General features: G+C 37.8%; 1 protein-coding gene across 1 annotated transcript in view; it reads right to left on the bottom strand.

Moving 5' to 3' along the window:
* Positions 1-3,065: 3,065 nt before the first annotated feature.
* The window catches only part of tmem30c (transmembrane protein 30C), a 78,177-nt gene continuing 62,529 nt past the window's right edge, over positions 3,066-18,713 (bottom strand). The window contains exon 7 of the mRNA XM_028799913.2: positions 3,066-3,442. Coding sequence (XP_028655746.1) covers positions 3,255-3,442 — 188 coding nt within the window. The 3' untranslated portion in view covers positions 3,066-3,254. The remainder of the gene's footprint in view (positions 3,443-18,713) is intronic.

The following is an 18,713-nucleotide window of genomic DNA, read 5'->3' as shown; positions in this document are numbered from 1 at the left end:
CTCTGTGTTTTTTTGTGCGTTTTTGGTAATTGTGTTGCTGCATGACCCAAGTGCTTTTCTGTTCTAGATCATGGACAAATGACCGGACAATTCTTCTTACACGTTTTTGGTACAGAGCAGAATTCATAGTATTTTCAGTTATGGCAAGCCATCCAGGGCCTGAGTCAGCAAAACATCGTCGCACCACCCCACTGCTATAGCCATGTTTGCCTGTCATTTGGTGTCAGGGCTCAATGCTAACTTTTAAAAGTGGTTTCCAAGCTTTGCAACCAGGCATCAACTTTTGGTTGCTGAAACTGACAATATGGTTGCCATTTTTAACAGTCTATATTTTGGGTAATTAAGATTCTGTGCAATTATATGTCAACTTGCTGCTACTTTACACATTTTTTTTCTGAATTGTTATCAGAATTCTGTATGTCAGAATTCTGGCTCTGTGCACACCCAACCCTTGCGTCATTTGGTTTCTTCAAACCTAGTCTATGAGGAATGGTGTGGTATAGTTCGGTTAATTAAGCAATTAATCAAAAATGTTTTCACAGTTAACAGTTCTTAAATAGCTTTTCAAATTTAAAGCCCAGCATGGATATTTTCAAAAGCCTTAAATATATTGTTATGGTACATTGCTTCATTTATTTAAGGTGGACTGAATATGAATCCATCCTGCAATCCATTTTTTTATATTCTTGCTTTCATGTAATACTCTGTACCAGCAAATGAAAGTGAACTGCTGAAGCAAACCTAAATGACCAGAGCTGGCTTCAGTAAGCCATCCTCAAACTCAATAAAACAAAATTGTTTTCCTACTTTGGCATAAATCCCCCACATCACAACAGTATAAACAAAAGCATAGGGATTCATTGCAGGTTGCAATAAATTTATTTGCAAAAATTTTTTTTTTTTTTTTACAAAGTATAGTGTTACATATTTGAAAAGATCCATTATAAATGTATACGCATTATAGCAAATGTCATATATATGAAAATATGTTAACAATCCTTTGCCTATTTGAATGTAAAATAAATTCAACAGCAGACACTTGTGCATGTCATCTCTTCCTGCTCACCTTCTATTTTACATTCTTTTTTCTAAAATATTCATCATCATTACTTGTTCCTTTTATTAGGTTTGTAAAATCAATCCATGTATTTATTCAAATAAAAAAATATTATTACTAGTCAAATATATTAGTATTTAATAATTTAATTAGCATTGCAGCAGTTTGAGGCAACAGGCAAGAAGAAGCAAACAACATGTCACAAGAATGGAGTTCTTACTTGTTTGTAATGAAAGTTGTTGATTGTCATCATTTTCTTCTCTGTGTGTGTGTGAATTTTTTCTGGTACATTTTGTTGTTAATACCTTTCATCTTTTCACACTTTAACATACTTCCACTCAGAAATTGTAGCAGCTATGGGTCCTGTGGAAATTTTCAGCCTTTCATGTTCATCTCTTTAAGCTTAAGTAAACCTTTAACATTCTTGTTATGTGCTCAGCCAGCTCCTGCACGGGGCTGGTCGTTACACATGTCTTTTTTTTTAAACTTGCTTTACCTGCATAAAGGGAAGACAGGAAGTGCAGCACGTGTGCAGCTTACATTTTATATTAATGATAAAACTGCCTAGCAAATGGCAAGTTATATGCCAATCTACCAATTATGCATAGTGAGCAATTAATGGCTACTTTTGATCCACTGACAAAAAACCGGTGCATCACTAAAATGTTTGACATTCTTGGCAACCAGGGGTCAAAAAGTGGTTGGCGGTTGCCTCAAGATGTTGGCCAGTGGCAACCTGGCAATTGTTAATGTCAAGTCTTATGTGTTCTTGGTTTGGAATGCTTGAGGTTCATCTAGGTGTTTCCTGGCAAATGAGAAAAAAAAACATGCATGTTGTTGGTTAGTAATAGCTTTCACCTTGCTACCCTTCTGTGAAGCTAATTTTTGCCTAGTGTTTTCTGATTGTAGAATCATGAACCACTGATCTTTGCCAAAACAATAAAAGCTTGCAGTTTTTGAATGTTGTTTTAGGATCCTCTATGACCTCCTGAATGCTTTTACACTCCACTCATGGAGTAAATTTGGCAGTATGACCACTCCTGGGTGAAGATTCACTATTGTTTTCCTTTTGGAGATTATGGCTCTCATTGCAGTTTAGTGGAGTCCAAAGCTATAGAAGTGGCTTTCTGGCCCCTTCCAGACTGATGAAAATAACACTTTCTTCTTATTTCTTTAAGTATTTCTTTGATTGTGGAATTATTTTTGTTAAATTTTTATGTTGGCAAGGTGGTAGAAATTGTAAGGGTCAAAATAATTAAGGGTTATAATAAGCAGGTTTGACTGTAACCAATCCTGGCTGTTTAATCAGTTGACTTGAATTATCCCTTTAATTGAGCTGGTTAGAATTACTTTTCCACACAGTGTCAATTGGTGTTGGGAAATGTTGTTCATTTAATAAGTAAGTTTTTAAAAAGTTCATGAATATGTCCAGTATGTAATATTTGGTCTTGGTTGAAGACCTATAAATGTTAATTGTGAAAAGTTTTCTATAATTGAGGAAATTAGGATGGCAGCACATACTTTTTCACTGCTCTCTATTTTTGAAGTATGTTGTGTAGTAGACATTTGGAAGAAAATATTATTTTTTTTTATGTTACTAATATTTAACTATAATACATTAATACTAGCCAGGTTAAACTTGCATTCACTCACCAATTTGTTTACCTATGTCCACTCTGGCTACTAAGACTGAAACAGTGTAATTTTCTTGTGTCACTCCCTCTCTGCCTTCCTGAATATACACTATGTAACTTTGCTTACTCTTGAGATTAATATCTTTGGATGGTATCATATGTTAATTATAGAGACATAATTATTGTATGAACACTGTTTGGATGTTTGCTGAAATTAATTTGTTATATTGTATGGTGTAGGCTGAAATAAAAAACAAACTAATATTTAAAACACAACATAATGATGAAGCATACAAATACGAAAATCAATTTTTTTACAATAGAATATTGAAAGCATTGTTATAAACTTAATTCATTCTAGGGTGACATTTTGCATTGTATCTGCTATCAAAGAGGCTCCATTTTAAATCTCATCAAGATTGTGTGGCGTTATAATGGAAATATTTTCATGTTGTATACATTCATCCTTTGTAAATTTAACTATACTGTATTGACTTATAAACATTCCCCAAAAAGAGCTGTGTAAACTTAAATGTCATAAAGAAAACACATTCTATGCAAGACTAGTCCTCTAAGACATTAGCCTTTTTTCCAATTTTTATATGAATTACTGTCATTGTCACTGCTACGGCAGTGATAATTGCCCCAGATGTTAAGTAGGCAATGCCTAGAAAATTGTTCTTTCCACCAAGCCAGGAAACGGTTGAGAGAATCATAGATTTTCTTCCTTTGAAATTACCTACGGGGAAATCTGTAAAGAAAACCATTAAGGAAAAAATGTTAATAAAACAAAAAATAAACTTAATTACAATGCTTAATAAACACTGATTACTACATTTACAAAAATGGGAATGAGTCCCCTTGCATCTTGCAACAATCTGTCTCTTAATATGGACAGAATGAAAGAAATGACTGTTGAATTCAGAAAAGCCTATGCTCTCCACACACCATTACACCTTGGGGACTCTGTGGTGGAACTGGTCAAGAGCACAAAATTCCTTGTTGTGCACCTGGTAGCTAAACTTACTTGGTCAATTAACACCACCTCCATAACAGAAAAGTTGAGGCAGTGTCTCCACTTCCTTTGGTGACAGACGAAGGCAAGCCTACACCTCTCCATTCTCGCCACATTCTACAGGGGCACCATTGAGAGTGTTCTGACCAGCTACTAGTTTGGGAACTGCTGTGCTTAAGACTGCAGGGTCCTACAATGGATAATACACACAGCAGAAAAGATCTTTGGTACCTCTCTACATACCATTAAAAACATTATAAGTGAAGATTAGTTGAATCTGCCAAATCTACCGCATTGTGGAGGACCAATCCCAGCCTTACCACAGTCTCTTTATCTCACATCCTTCTTGGCAGAAGATACAGTAACATCTGAACTGGTTCTGCCAGGTTGTGTGATAGCTTCTGTCTCTTGGCCATCTGCACGCTGAACTCTGTGCTGCCCCACTTCATCCAGATCTGCTCTTTGTAAAGTACTGTATATAAATAAATTACTAACTACTGTACATTTGGCACTACTGTACTGTTGTTTTTTATAATTAGTTGCTGTTATTATTTATTCTTTAGTATGATCTATTTCAATTCATGACTCTTTTCATTGCCTAAGTTTTATTTATCTATGATAATATTGCATAGTGTAGTTTTTTACTTGTCTTACATTGTCCTGTGTTTTTGTATTTGTTGCACTGTGGTCCTGGGAAACATAATTTCATACCATTGTATGCTGTAATATTGGATCCAATATATGGATGATTTGACAATAAAACCACTTGGCTACAGTATATGCTTGTGTCCCTCTCTATTGGCAAAAGAACACCCTTGAACTATAGTGTACATTATCATTACTTAATTTACTGGTACTTTTTCTTAATTTTACCCAACAATGTAAACTGTAAATAATCATTTGAAGTAAATTCATTTGAAATAATTATCTTTTAAAGTTACGTATAATGTAGTGGTAAAGTGGCCAAGTGGTTAGGGCTACCCTTCATAGAATGTCTGTATGCAGTTGTTCTCTGAGTACTCTGGTTTTTTTTCATGCATTGTAAAGATACGTTTGTTAGACTAATTGGCATCTTTATACGTCCTTAATATAAGATAGTGTGTACAAGTGCATGAGCATTGTCCCCAGCTGTGATGGGATAATAATTGGCTCACTTTGATCATAATCTAAATAAGCAGGTTATACTGTATAATAAAGGGAGAATATATAGTGCTAGCTGCCAGTATGTGCCTAGTGCAATCTAAATTGATTTTTCTTAACTCTATTGTTATTAAAATACAAGTGGTATTGTCTGCAACACCACATTTGACATCAACTAATTCAGAAAACTATTATGTCATGGTTGTTGCCTGTGTTCAGACAAGTTTGAAACCTCTATGTTGTGTCAAATACTGTGATTCTTTTGTGCCCTGCACCCCATGAAAATTAGTTGTTCAAAACAGTTTGTTTGTAAGTTCAATCTCATATATCTCATCGCAGTGTCAACAACGTCACCACACAAGGGGTGCATATTTCAGGAGTAGGGAGGAGGAGAAGAAAAAATGTTTTCAAGTGTTTATTTAAAAAAAAGAGTTTTATTTCTTTTGTCTTGTAGTTGGTGAGAGGTGGTTAAATTTGAATTACTGATTTGTATCATTCTGAATAGGTAATGCCTCTCTCTGTTGAGACACTGGTCTGTAAAATGTAATAACATAATCTGAATCTCTAGAATTCATTAACAACATTCAGTAAGCAATATTATATGTAAAATTGTAGAATATAGCCAGCTAGTGAGGTATTTAAATGATAAAGTATTTTTTAAGTTGTTTATAATTGCATAATACTAATGTTTTATGTGCATGATAGTATTAGGGAGTTGTACTGTTAGCCATTATGGATGCAATAAGAAGTCAAGCAAAATGACACCTTTCATTGGCTAACTGAACCGATTACAATGTGCAAGATTTCAAGGCAGCTAAGGTTCCTTCTTCAGGCAAGATCCTGAAGGAAAGGGCTTTAGCTGCCTCAAAAACTTGCATATTATAATCGTTCAGTTAGCCAATAAAAGTGTTATTTTGCTTGAATTCTCATGTGCATGATAGTAATAATGGTATCATTATTGTAAAACTTGTAAGGTCAAAGGTTGCACAAAAATAGTTAGCCTTACCAAATGTAGCTGGACTGTCAATGCATTATTACACATAGTAAGGACCAAAACAATATTTCTGCAATAATTTGGTTATTATACTGATGCTGTAACTTTTTTCATGAATGTTCCCAGGTGCCCTTTTGGAATATTTGGGATTACATGCACAGGCAAGTGATGAAACTGCTGGTGAGTTACATTGACAGAACCCAGCTTTATTTCACAAATGGTCTGAGTTAAATATATGATTAGTATATACTTTTGAAGGTTTGAGAAAACCTAACAAATGACCAATCTTCCATCCATCCATCCATCCATCGTCTCCCGCTTATCCGAGGTCGGGTCGCAGGGGCAGCAGCTTGAGCAGAGATGCTCAGACTTCCCTCTCCCCGGCCACTTCTTCTAGCTCTTCCAGGAGAATCCCAAGGCGTTCCCAGGCCAGTCGAGAGACATAGTCCCTCCAGCGTGTCCTGGGTCTTCCCCGGGGCCTCCTCCCGGTTAGACGTGCCCGGAACACCTCACCAGGGAGGCGTCCAGGAGGCATCCTGATCAGATGCCCGAGCCACCTCATCTGACTCCTCTCGATGCGGAGGAGCAGTGGCTCTACTCTGAGCTCCTTCCGGATGACTGAGCTTCTCACCCTATCTTTAAGGGAAAGCCCAGACACCCTGCGGAGGAAGCTCATTTCAGCCGCTTGTATTCGCGATCTCGTTCTTTCGGTCACTACCCATATCTCATGACCATAGGTGAGGGTAGGAACATAGATCGACTAGTAAATTGAGAGCTTTGCCTTGCGGCTCAGCTCCTTTTTACCACGATAGACCGATGCAGCGCCCGCATTACTGCGGATGCCACACCGATCCGCCTGTCGATCTCACACTCCATTCTTCCCTCACTCGTGAACAAGACCCCAAGATACTTGAACTCCTCCACTTGGGGCAGGATCTCGCTACCAACCCTGAGAGGGCACTCCACCCTTTTCCGGCTGAGGACCATATATATACATACATACATACACATATTATATATATAAATATATATCTATATCTCTCTCTCTCTCTCTCTCTATATATATATATATATATATATATATATCTATAGATAGATATATATCTATATAGAGATATATATATATAGAGAGAGATATATATCTATCTGTCTCTATATATATGTATCTACTGTATATATATATATCTATCTCTCTCTCTCTCTCTCTCTCTCTCTCTCTCTCTCTATATATATATATATATATATATATAATCTCTCTCTCTATATATATATACAGTGCATCTGGAAAGTATTCACAGCGCATCACTTTTTCAACATTTTGTTATGTCACAGCCTTATTCCAAAATGGATTACAGTGATCCCTCGCTATATCGCGCTTCGCCTTTCGCGGCTTCACTCTATCGCGGCTTCACTCTATCGCGGATTTTATATGTAAGCGTATTTAAATATATATCGCGGATTTTTTGCTGGTTCGCGGATTTCTGCGGACAATGGGTCTTTTAATTTCTGGTACATGCTTCCTCAGTTGGTTTGCCCAGTTGATTTCATACAAGGGACGCAATTGGCAGATGGCTGAGAAGAAACCCAACTTACTTTTCTCTCTCTCTCTCTTGCGCTGACTTTCTCTGATCCTGACGTAGGGGGATTGAGCAGGGGGGCTGTTCGCACACCTAGACGATACGGACGCTCGTCTAAAAATGCTGAAAGATTATCTTCACGTTGCTACCTTCTGTGCAGCTGCTTCCTGAAGCAACATGCTGCACGGTGCTTCGCATACTTAAAAGCCCAAAGGGCCCGTATTGATTTTTGCTTGTTTGTTTTTCTCTGTCTCTCTCTCTCTTTGTCTGCTCCTGATGGAGGGGGTGTGAGCTGCCGCCTTCAACAGCTTTGTGCCGCAGTGCTTCGCATACTTAAAAGCCAAACAGCCCTATTGATTTGTTTGCTTTCCTCTGTCTTTCTGACATTCTGTGCTCCTGATGCGCACTCCTTTGAAGAGGAAGATATGTTTGCATTCTTTTAATTGTGAGACGGAACTGTCATCTCTGTCTTGTCATGGAGCACAGTTTAAACTTTTGAAAAAGAGACAAATGTTTGTTTGCAGTGTTTGAATAACGTTCCTGTCTCTCTACAACCTCCTGTGTTTCTGCGCAAATCTGTGACCCAAGCATGACAATATAAAAATAACCATATAAACATATGGTTTCTACTTCGCGGATTTTCTTATTTCGTGGGTGGCTCTGGAACACAACCCCCGCGATGGAGGAGGGATTACTGTAAATTCATTTTTTTCCTCAGAATTCTACACACAACACCCGATAATGACAACGTGAAAAAAGTTTACTTGAGATTTTTGCAAATTTATTAAAAATAAAAAAATTGAGAAAGCACATGTACATAAGTATTCACAGCCTTTGCCATTAAGCTCGAAATTGAGCTCAGGTGCATCCTGTTTCCCCTGATCATCCTTGAGATGTTTCTGCAGCTTAATTGGAGTCCACCTGTGGTAAATTTAGTTGATTGGACATGATTTAGAAAGGCACACACCTGTCTATATAAGGTTCCACAGTTGACAGTTCATATCAGAGCACAAACCAAGCATGAAGTCAAAAGAATTGTCTGTAGACCTCCGAGACAGGATTGTCTCGAGGCACAAATCTGGGGAAGGTTACAGAAAAATTTCTGCTGCTTTGAAGGTCCCAATGAGCACAGTAGCCTCCATCATCCGTAAGTGGAAGAAGTTCAATACCACCAGGACTCTTCCTAGAGCTGGCCGGCCATCTAAACTGAGCGATCGGGGGAGAAGGGCCTTAGTCAGGGAGGTGACCAAGAATCTGATGGTCACTCTGTCAGAGCTCCAGATGTCCTCTGTGGAGAGAGGAGAAACTTCCAGAAGGACAACCATCTCTGCAGCAATCCACCAATCAGGCCTATATGGTAGAGTGGCCAGATGGAAGCCACTCCTTAGTAAAAGGCACATGGCAGCCCGCCTGGAGTTTGCCAAAAGGTACATGAAGGACTCTCAGACCATGAGAAAGAAAATTCTCTGGTCTGATGAGACAAAGATTCAATTCAATTCAATTCAATTCAATTTTATTTGTCATTCAGCAGAACATCCAAGATGTGCTGCAGAATGAAAATACGATGCACAAGATATTAATAAAAACACATAGTTAAAATCAGCCTACAATAAAATACTAAAATGTTTCATTTAAAAGACGAACGGCAGTAGGAAAAAAACTGTTATTAAACCTGGTATTTCTACATTTCAGGCTGCGGTACCTTCTGCTTGAGGGCATGAGGGAAAAGAGTTCAGAGGCAGGATAAGTAGGGTCTCTAGAAATCCGCACAGCTCTGGCCAGACAGCGTTGTTTTGCCAAATCTTGTACATTTGGCAACGGGGCTCCAATGATCCTCTCCGCAGCCCTCACCACTTTCCTCAGTGCTTTCCAGTCCGAAGCGCTGCAGCTCTCCTGCCACAGAGAGCTGCTGCTGGTTAGCACGCTCTCTATGGTCCCTCTGTAAAAAGTGGTGAGGACTGACTTACTGAGATGGGCCCTCTTTAGCCTCCGCAGAAAGATCAAGCGCTGGTGAGCTTTCTTGATGACGGAGAAGGTGTGCAGGGACCAGGTGAGGTTGTTCGTCACATTAACTCCCAGGAACTTAGTAGACTGCACAATTTCCACAGCAGTGTTCTTAATGTGGACCGGGATGTGTACCAGCTGTTTTTTCCTGAAGTCGATCACCAGTTCTTTTGTTTTTTCGACATTCAGTATCAGATTGTTTTTATCACACCATTCCACAAATGACTTCACCTCCTCTCTGTAATCCCCCTCCCTGTCACCTCGAATGAGACCCACCACTGTTGTGTCGTCCGCATACTTAATAATTTGGTTTGTGCTGAACTTGGCACAACAATCGTGGGTCATGAGCGTGAAGAGGAGGGGACTTAGAACACACCCCTGTGGAGAACCTGTGCTCAAGGAGATGGTATCTGATTTATTCTTTCCTACCCGTACGTACTGTGGCCTATCCATTAGAAAGTCCAATATCCAGTTTTGCAGAGGTATGCCCAGTCTCAATGGGCCCAGTTTGCTGATCAAATTCTGAGGGATGATGGTATTAAAAGCCGAACTAAAATCAACAAACAGCATGCGGACCATAGTGTCTCTATTCTCTAGATGTTCCAATGAAAAATGGAGTGCAATAGATATGGCATCCTCTGTGGCACGGTTGGAGCGGTAGGCGAATTGGAGTGGGTCAAAAGAGGAGGGTAGGACAGAAGTAATGTGGTCCTTGATCAGCCTCTCGAAACATTTCATCACTATTGATGTTAAGGCTACAGGGTGATAGTCATTCATGGTTGTGACTATGGGTTTTTTCGGAACTGGGATGATTTCTGAGGTTTTAAAGCAAGATGGCACAACAGCTTGACACAGAGAGATGTTAAATATATCCGTAAGGACATGTGTCAGCTGCTCCGCACATCCTTTGAGTACACAACCTGGTATATGGTCTGGTCCCGCAGCTTTCCTTGGATTAATTCTCCTCAAAGTCCGTAGAACATCATCCGGTTCCAGACACAGTGCCTTCTCATCAGGATGAGGGGTGGCCTTCACTGGTGATGTATCATTCAATGCTTCAAACCGTCCAAAGTACTTATTTAGGTCATTCAGGAAGTTGAAGCTATCATCACAGGGGTAAGAAACTGTTTTGTAATCTGTCACAGATTTAATCCCCTGCCACAATCTTCTGCTGTTCCTGTGATCTTGAAAATGACTCTCTATTTTCTTTCCATGAGCCCTTTTAGCTCTTCTAATAGCTTTATTTAGGTTGGCTCTTGCTGTTCTAAGGGCAGCTATATCTCCAGATTTAAAAGCACAGTTTCTCACTTTCAGCAAAACTCGCACCTCAGCAGTCACCCACGGTTTATCGTTTGCCCTGACAATGATGTTTTTGGTGACGCAGACATCCTCCATGCACTTATTTATGATTTAAGATTGAACTCATTGGTGTGAATGCCAGGTGTCACGTTTGGAGGAAACCAGGCACCGCTCATCACCAGGCCAATACCATCCCTACAGTGAAGCATGGTGGTAGCATCATCATGCTGTGGGGATGTTTTTCAGCAGCAGAGACTGGGAGACTAGTCAGGATAAAGGGAAAGATGACTGCAGCAATATACAGAGACATCCTGGATGAAAACCTGCTCCAGAGCGCTCTTGACCTCAGACTGGGGCGACGGTTCATCTTTCAGCAGGACAACGACCCTAAGCACACAGCCAAGATATCAAAGGAGTGGCTTCAGGACAACTCTGTGAATGTCCTTGAGTGGCCCAGCCAGAGCCCAGACTTAAATCCGATTGAACATCTCTGGAGAGATCTTAAAATGGCTGAGCACTGACGCTTCCCATCCAACCTGATGGAGCTTGAGAGGTGCTGCAAAGAGGAATGGGCGAAACTGGCCAAGGATAGGTGTGCCAAGCTTGTGGCATCATATTCAAAAAGACTTGAGGCTGTCATTGCTGCCAAAGGTGCATCGACAAAGTATTGAGCAAAGGCTGTGAATACTTATGTACTTGTGATTTCTCAGTTTTTTTATTTTTAATAAATTTTCAAAAACCTCAAGTAAACTTTTTTCACGTCATTATGGGGTGTTGTGTGTAGAATTCTGAGGAAAAAAATGAATTTAATCCATTTTGGAATAAGGCTGTAACATAACAAATGGTGGAAAAAGTGATGCGCTGTGAATACTTTCCGGATGCACTGTATATCTCTATATATGGTTGAGACATAATCATTTCAGGGAGACACTTTGACGTCACATGAGACTAGACATTACAACCTTAGGAAGCAAGACCCATGAGACGGCGACTTTTACATGTCACGCCCTACTTACAAACAACTTTAAACAAGTTCACGGACATTTAACCTCGCAGTTGTTGTCTCTCTTCTCCCCCAGACATCCTCAAACACTATTCGATTTTTTTTCACTGTTACGTTATTTCACCGAGTAATATTTTCCATTTGTTTGCGCTAATGCGATCTTTACTATCATTTTTTTGAGACTTTCGAAATTTCCTACTTCCATTATCTCTAACCTGCTTTGCATGTGTATCGTGCCAATGTTTTTGAATTGTTTACGACGTTCTACTTTGTCTTTTTCCAGCCCCGGGCTTTCTTTTTTGACTTCTATCCAATGCTTTTGGGTCTCTTTTCAACGCTCTACTCTATCTTCTTCGTTTAGTCATTGACGTGTCATCTACAACATATAAAATTTTTAAGAGCTGAGAGCACAGGAAGTGTGTCTGCCAAAAGCATTCCAACAAATGAGAGGTGAGATGACTGTGGTATTGTTTTGAAAATGGTTGTAAGTAGGGTGTGACTTGCAAAAGTCACCATCTCACGGGGCTTGCTTCCAAAGGTTGTAAGCATGATGTGACTTGACCGGCTCACGGGACGTGAAAGTATCTCTCTTTCTCTCTTCAAAAGATCATGTCTCGTCGCCGGAAAAAAATGTCTCGTCTCGTCCCTAGATTTTTTTTTATAATAGAGAGACATTGTCATAAATCGGCAATATTCATTTGATACAATGGTTTGAAATTATTTTTTCAATTACTAATGTCTCATAAACCAGGAAATCTGATTTCTTTCAGCCAGACACCTAGTTGCTAAAGAAGCAACATGAGTAATACCTTGCTTATGCTCAGAAACATGCTTGAACCATTTTTACACAAATGTCAGGATTTATAAAACCCAAACTTAGCATGGAAATTGGCTTAAAGTTATGGAATGTTTTGACAATCTGTAAGGACTACTGAGTTTTTTGGTTTTGGCATTTTAGCGAGTCCAGGTGGTGACAGAACAATGGAGTGAGTAGAAAATTGTATTTCAGTAATGCATCTGTCACATTCTGATGTCTGTTCATCCATTCATTTTCTAATCCTGGTTATTAAAGCCTGTAATGGGATATGGATTACATGATTTCTTCATTATGGTCTCTAATGTACCGTAGGTTCTAATTCAGCACACTCCAGAAGGATGGCTCTACGAAGTCTAAACCGGCTTATAAGGCAGTCGTCATCATTTGTTCGCAAATACCATTAATGAATTTAAATGACAGAAAATTTTGTGTTTTTAAGTTTATTTCTCATTGTATTTTAATTGTGGCAAAATAAGCACTTTCTCATTTTAAGAAGTTAGAAAATGTATGCCTAGCATAACATTCAGGTATAACTTAGTTGACTGATTTGAAAGTTGGAGTGTTTTCTGTTTATTTGCTTCATCAAAGCGACAGATATCGTATTTTTGTCTTGTAAATTTTTTGCAACGGGTTTATTTGAGCGATGGAGAATTGTTCTGGCCACCTCCCATCTGATTCTACGAGCAGGCATAAGCCACTGCCACGTGCACTACCATTTTAATCACTTGTGCTGGCTACCCAGGATCTGTTTTGCTAACCGGAGTATTTATTGGGTGTGTAAAAGAGAAAAATATGTACTGTATACAACATATTCAAGCTAAGCCTGAAACGGATGACTAACTTGTAATTGAAATTGTACAATGTATTTCTTTGTTTCAAGGATAGGAGATATTAAAGTGAGAGTTCTTTGGGATGGACATATTATAGTATTCATTGCTTCATCCATCCTCTTTATCCGCTTATTCTGGGCAGGGGCAGCTGGAGCCTATTCCATCAAGCAGCAGGAACTACCTCTGGGCAGGACACTAGCCCATCATAGGGTGAACACAGAGATAGGCCAATTTAGAACTTCACCTAACCTGTATGTCTTTGGAGTGACCCCTAGACTCTAATAAAAGACAGCAGTGTTACCACTGTGCACCTAATTAATTAAATAACATAATTACAGTATGTGTGGCCTTAAAATATTGAGGAAAAAAAACTCAAGACTTGGGCGGCATGACTCACAGTTGGGAGACCAAGGTTCACTTTTCTTTGTGGAGTTTACATGTTCTCCCCATTTCTGAGTGGGTTTTTTACTGGTGCTCCAGTTTTCTCCCACAGTCCAAAGTCATGCATGTTAGGTGGATTGGTGGTGCTAAATTGGCCTATCTCTGTGTTTGTCTTGCAACATACTACTGCACAGTCCAATGGTGGTTCTTGTCTCATGCCCTGTACTTCCTGGGATAGGCTCCAGCGCCCTGCAACATTGCTCAGAATGAAGCGAGCTTAAAAGATGTTATGGTATTTGATACTTACTTTAATTTGGAGGAGTTTATATTACTAAAATAATACCTTAAGTTCACATTTACTGAAGTTTTGTTTTCTGAGTTCTCTCGTGGTTTGGAAGTGAAGACATCACTCAGGAACATGGCCAAAGTTATATGATGGTTAGGTTATGAATATTCAAAAAGTGCATTTGTTAAGGCATATGTGATTCCTGGTAGGAATAAGTGGGGAGTGGCTACAAGTGCGTGCATGAGTGCATAGTTTTAAGTTGATTAGAGATTTATAAAGGATTTTGGTGTGGCATGTGACATACATATGGTTTAATAAATCAAAATTTTTTGCCTTTCTAGCATGAGCAGTATTTTATTATGGAATCTAATCAAGCTTTTATGCAGGAGGCCCCTGATGTGTTTAAGAGTGGAGATTATAGTGGGCTGTGGTGGGTTGGCACCCTGCCCAGGATTGTTTCCTGCCTTGTGCCCTGTGTTGGCTGGGATTGGCTCCAGCAGACCCCCGTGACCCTGTGTTCGGATTCAGCGGGTTGGAAAATGGATGGATGGATGGATTATAGTGGGCCAAAGTTTCTTTCGTCTTTTAGAGCAATTTATTTTTACAGTTTTCAGTAAGTTATAATTTGTCAAATATGCCACTGTGGTTTAACTAGTTTAGAAGTTAAGAAACATGAAAAACTGATAATGCCTGAAAAAATCATGCATCTAGCATTAACAGTTAAAAATTTGATTTAAGGAAAATCTTGTCTTGTTTTTTTTTGTAAATTAGGACCAGTGCTTCCTTTTAATGCTTCCATATCCCGGAAACTAATGAACATACAAGTCTAAAAATGTTACACACTAATTATTGGATGTGATGTCATCATTTTCTGCAAATATGAAGCAAATCAGAGTTGGGCAGTCAGGAACATTTTCTAAATTCTTTTGATTTGACAATGGTTGACTCTAAAACATAATCCTAACTTTCTAAAGCAGTGTTGACTGTTTGGTAATCAACTTATAAAGGAAAACTGCTTTTGTATCTCATCTTTTATATTCATTACCTTTAACTTCAATATAGACTCCAACTTTTCTCAAACTTTTAATGGAAAATGTGGGGTAAGAAGATTCATCGATGGATGACTAAAACATTTGGTTTATGCTTATTAGCTTGTGATATCTTTTCAGAATGGTATTGTATTGGCTAACTTAAAATTCTTTGTTAAATTTGCATGGTTTGTTAATAGTTTTCGGCACAAGGTAGCAGGTACATCTCTGTAATTTAGTAGTTTTTAAGTCACGTTAACCTTTCCTCTAGTTTCAGCACAGTAGTGTAGGGGTTAGTGTTCCAGCACCTGGGATGTGGGTTTTCTCAGTTGGAAATTGTCTGTTGTAGCTTTTTCATGTTCTCCATATTTTCCGGCTTTTATTTTGTTTGCAGTGTTTTATTGTACCTTCGGCTAAATTTTTACTTCACATGGAGTTGTTCTTTGGGTGGTAAGAATATTTTTGAAAGGCATGTGCTCGGATTGTTAAGTGCTTGTAGTTTGCATACTGTTTGCTTTAAGGATGGTCACTATTTCTTAAACATGCTTCTCCACAAAACATTTGGAAAGCTTAGGCTTTGTAGCACTTTATAGTACATAATTAAGCAAGACAGAAAATAGAGGAATGGAATTTTAACATAAAATTGTAATATTGTGTGAAAAAAATGAAAAATTTCAATAAAGTTGTTATCTCCATTTGTTTTGAAGTAAGGGAGTTATTTATTATAAGTAAAGAAGACCAAAGTTTTGAGGTAAGGTAGTTATAGTCATTAATCAAGGTGCCAGAGAGTGGCGACATGGTACATGATGAGTAGCAGAATTTCCATGTACCCTGCATATGTGACAATAATCACCCTATCAATCTATATATTATCATTTCTTAACAAGCTATTTTGTTGTACTGTTATTTTCCATTCAATTTTGGACATAATCCAATTGAATCCAATTACTTGGGACCAGTCACCACTGAGAAGAATGAAGTTATTGCTGAGGTCATGGATTGAATCACCACCAACACAAATGTGTTCTATTTTGTTTATATAAACTGTTGAGATCTTCAGAAGGTTAAAAATCTGCATTTACAAGACCATATTCAATGGGTTTTATATGATGCAGAAACCTGGTCCCTTTATGCTAGCAACACAACCTTCTGAAAGATACTAAGAAAAGTGTACCAAGGCTGTGGAGTGGGAGTCAGAAGCAATGATTGAGTTAATGGAGTCAGAGTCAGCAAAAATCTACCAAATCCAACTACTGTAAATTTAAATTGTAATATAATGTGTCACAATTTCCAATTTTACATATACTAATTCAAATACATTATTTTCTGTAGACTTTTGATGAAAATATAACCTCTAATTTTGTAAGTTTTATCTTTTGTTTAATGTTACTTAACGTTTGTGATTTCTTTAATAAATTATATAAAAAGCCACAACAGCATTGCTACTGTCTTTAAACCCAAACTTAAGAGGTTAGAGTGCTAAAAAGTAGTCTGATGATTCACGCTGGCAGTGATAAAATGCTTTTTATCCTGCATGTTGTGTGATTTCAGTTAACATAGTAAATACAGTACCATTTAAAAGTTTGGGTTCGCCCAGAAATATTTATATAATATTTATATAATAAATAGTTATATAAATGCTGCTGAAAATGGTGTTTTGCAGCCATATGTGAATAATAAGTTAAAAAAAAATCAGTCATTTCAAGCAGTAATAGCCATTATACACACTAGAAATGCCTTGGCTATATTTTTTTATAGGTTTAATGGTATCCTGATAAAAAAGGTATACATTTCTATTAAAAAATGTAAATTTTTGGATGACTCTAAACTTTTGACTCTTACTGTATATTGGCTTAAATTACAAACAGAGGGGTTGGAGTCGGTAGTACCATAAATTTAGGTGTCTGAGTTGGAGTCCTAGTCAAAGGTTTTTTGTACCGACTCCACAGTCCTGAAATGTTCACTGTTGTGTTTAAATAATCATTTTGTAAACAAGGGAAAATAGAAGTTGTAGAAGAAGAATGTTCTCCTCAGCACCATGTATTTTGTGTGTTTAGTAAATTAGAATTTTTATAATAACTATTTTTCTAACTTGCCAGTGAGAGACGCTTTGGCTTATGAACTAACAAAAATATGTTATTCCAGGGTTCAGGAGAAATAGTGTCCACATGAATAAAATGTAAGCTGTTTCTTGTTTTCCCTTTCTCAGAGTGAATGTTTCAGGGACAAGGTCACAAGGCTGCAGAACTGTACATGTAGTTTATGCAAAGGCGTCTCTCCTGTGCTTAGCTTCCAAAATACAGATAATGCTTAGCTTAACAGACATATTGTTTAACTTTACTGTTTTGATAAGGATGTTCTTTTCTGTATTTTTAATCATGAAATGCTGAAGTATAAAAAACCCCTCCTGGCTTTTGATCAGGGTTCAATTGAGCTTTGCGGCAATAAGTTATACTCTTTTGAATCTCTACTTACTGTGACTCCAAATTAATAAACAGAAGAATTTAGAAGCTATTATCTGCTTGCTTTTCAGTGTGCCTTTTTTCGTCCACAAAGTCTAGATAATTTTTACAGCAACCTGACTTCATCACAGAAATACAGATAAGAAGCTAAAGATGTCTATGGCACCTGAATCAAAAGGGAGACTGTACAGTAAAGGGTATCTTTCAAAGAAAGCTAATGGTACAGAGGGGAACAGGCCAGCCAAATAAAAGGTGGCTTGATAATCTGGAAGTGTACTTACAAAAAATGAGCCTTACTGGGTAACAAGGACAACCCAGGACCATTTTGAATGGTCCTTTATGGTGAAATAGCCCTGGGCCCTACAGGAGACATAGTGTAAACAGGTGTTGGCAGTTTCTTTAATAACTCCTTAAACTGGAAAAATAAAGTTGTGAGCAAGTCGTTTTGACATCTAAAGTGCTTTTCATTTTATTTATTTCCATTGACTGGCTGATTAATAACATTTGAAGAAAAATTGTTCTGGTATTCCATCCATCATTTTAGAATTCTTGTAATGACTGTATTTTTTGGATAGATCCTAAGAGATCTAACATTTGGGATTATTATGCTATATATGTGTGAAAATTTAAAACAGGAAAATTTATGACTTCAGTAATTATGTAACCATTAAGCACTCTTGATGTTTCAGGTTGCTTCTCACTTGTTAAATATTTAGATATGCGCCATATGTGCATGACACACCTTTTAATTGTTGTATTGATGAGTATTTTATTGTCTTCAAAAGCACAACAAGCGTTTTGGGTGTGCTTAGGGTTTATAGCCTTCTGCTCTCCTGGATCTTCTGCAATATTCATACAAACAAAGTAAAAAATTGATGCATGGATTTGTAATGTGCTTGTCAGGTTTTTATGTTAAATTTTGTATTTGAGTGCAAATAGCTGCTTGATTTTAAAAGTTTGTTTTCGTTTGCCATAAGTTACATTAAGAATTCCATTTTTATAAATATTTTTTTATAAAAATATATTTTTATTATTATGGATCTAAATAAATATATTTATTTATTTAGATCCATCACACTATTGTTTATAGTTCTTTTATTCATTCTGTTTAATTCATCATCTTTGCTAACTCAGGCACAGGCACTAAAGCTGGCCTATTCAAATGGTGGCCTGTGGGCCAGAAGTA

The sequence above is a fragment of the Erpetoichthys calabaricus genome, chromosome 4 (assembly GCF_900747795.2).
Source record: "Erpetoichthys calabaricus chromosome 4, fErpCal1.3, whole genome shotgun sequence".
NCBI lineage: Eukaryota > Metazoa > Chordata > Cladistia > Polypteriformes > Polypteridae > Erpetoichthys > Erpetoichthys calabaricus.
This window is presented reverse-complemented; position numbering and strand designations above follow the sequence as displayed.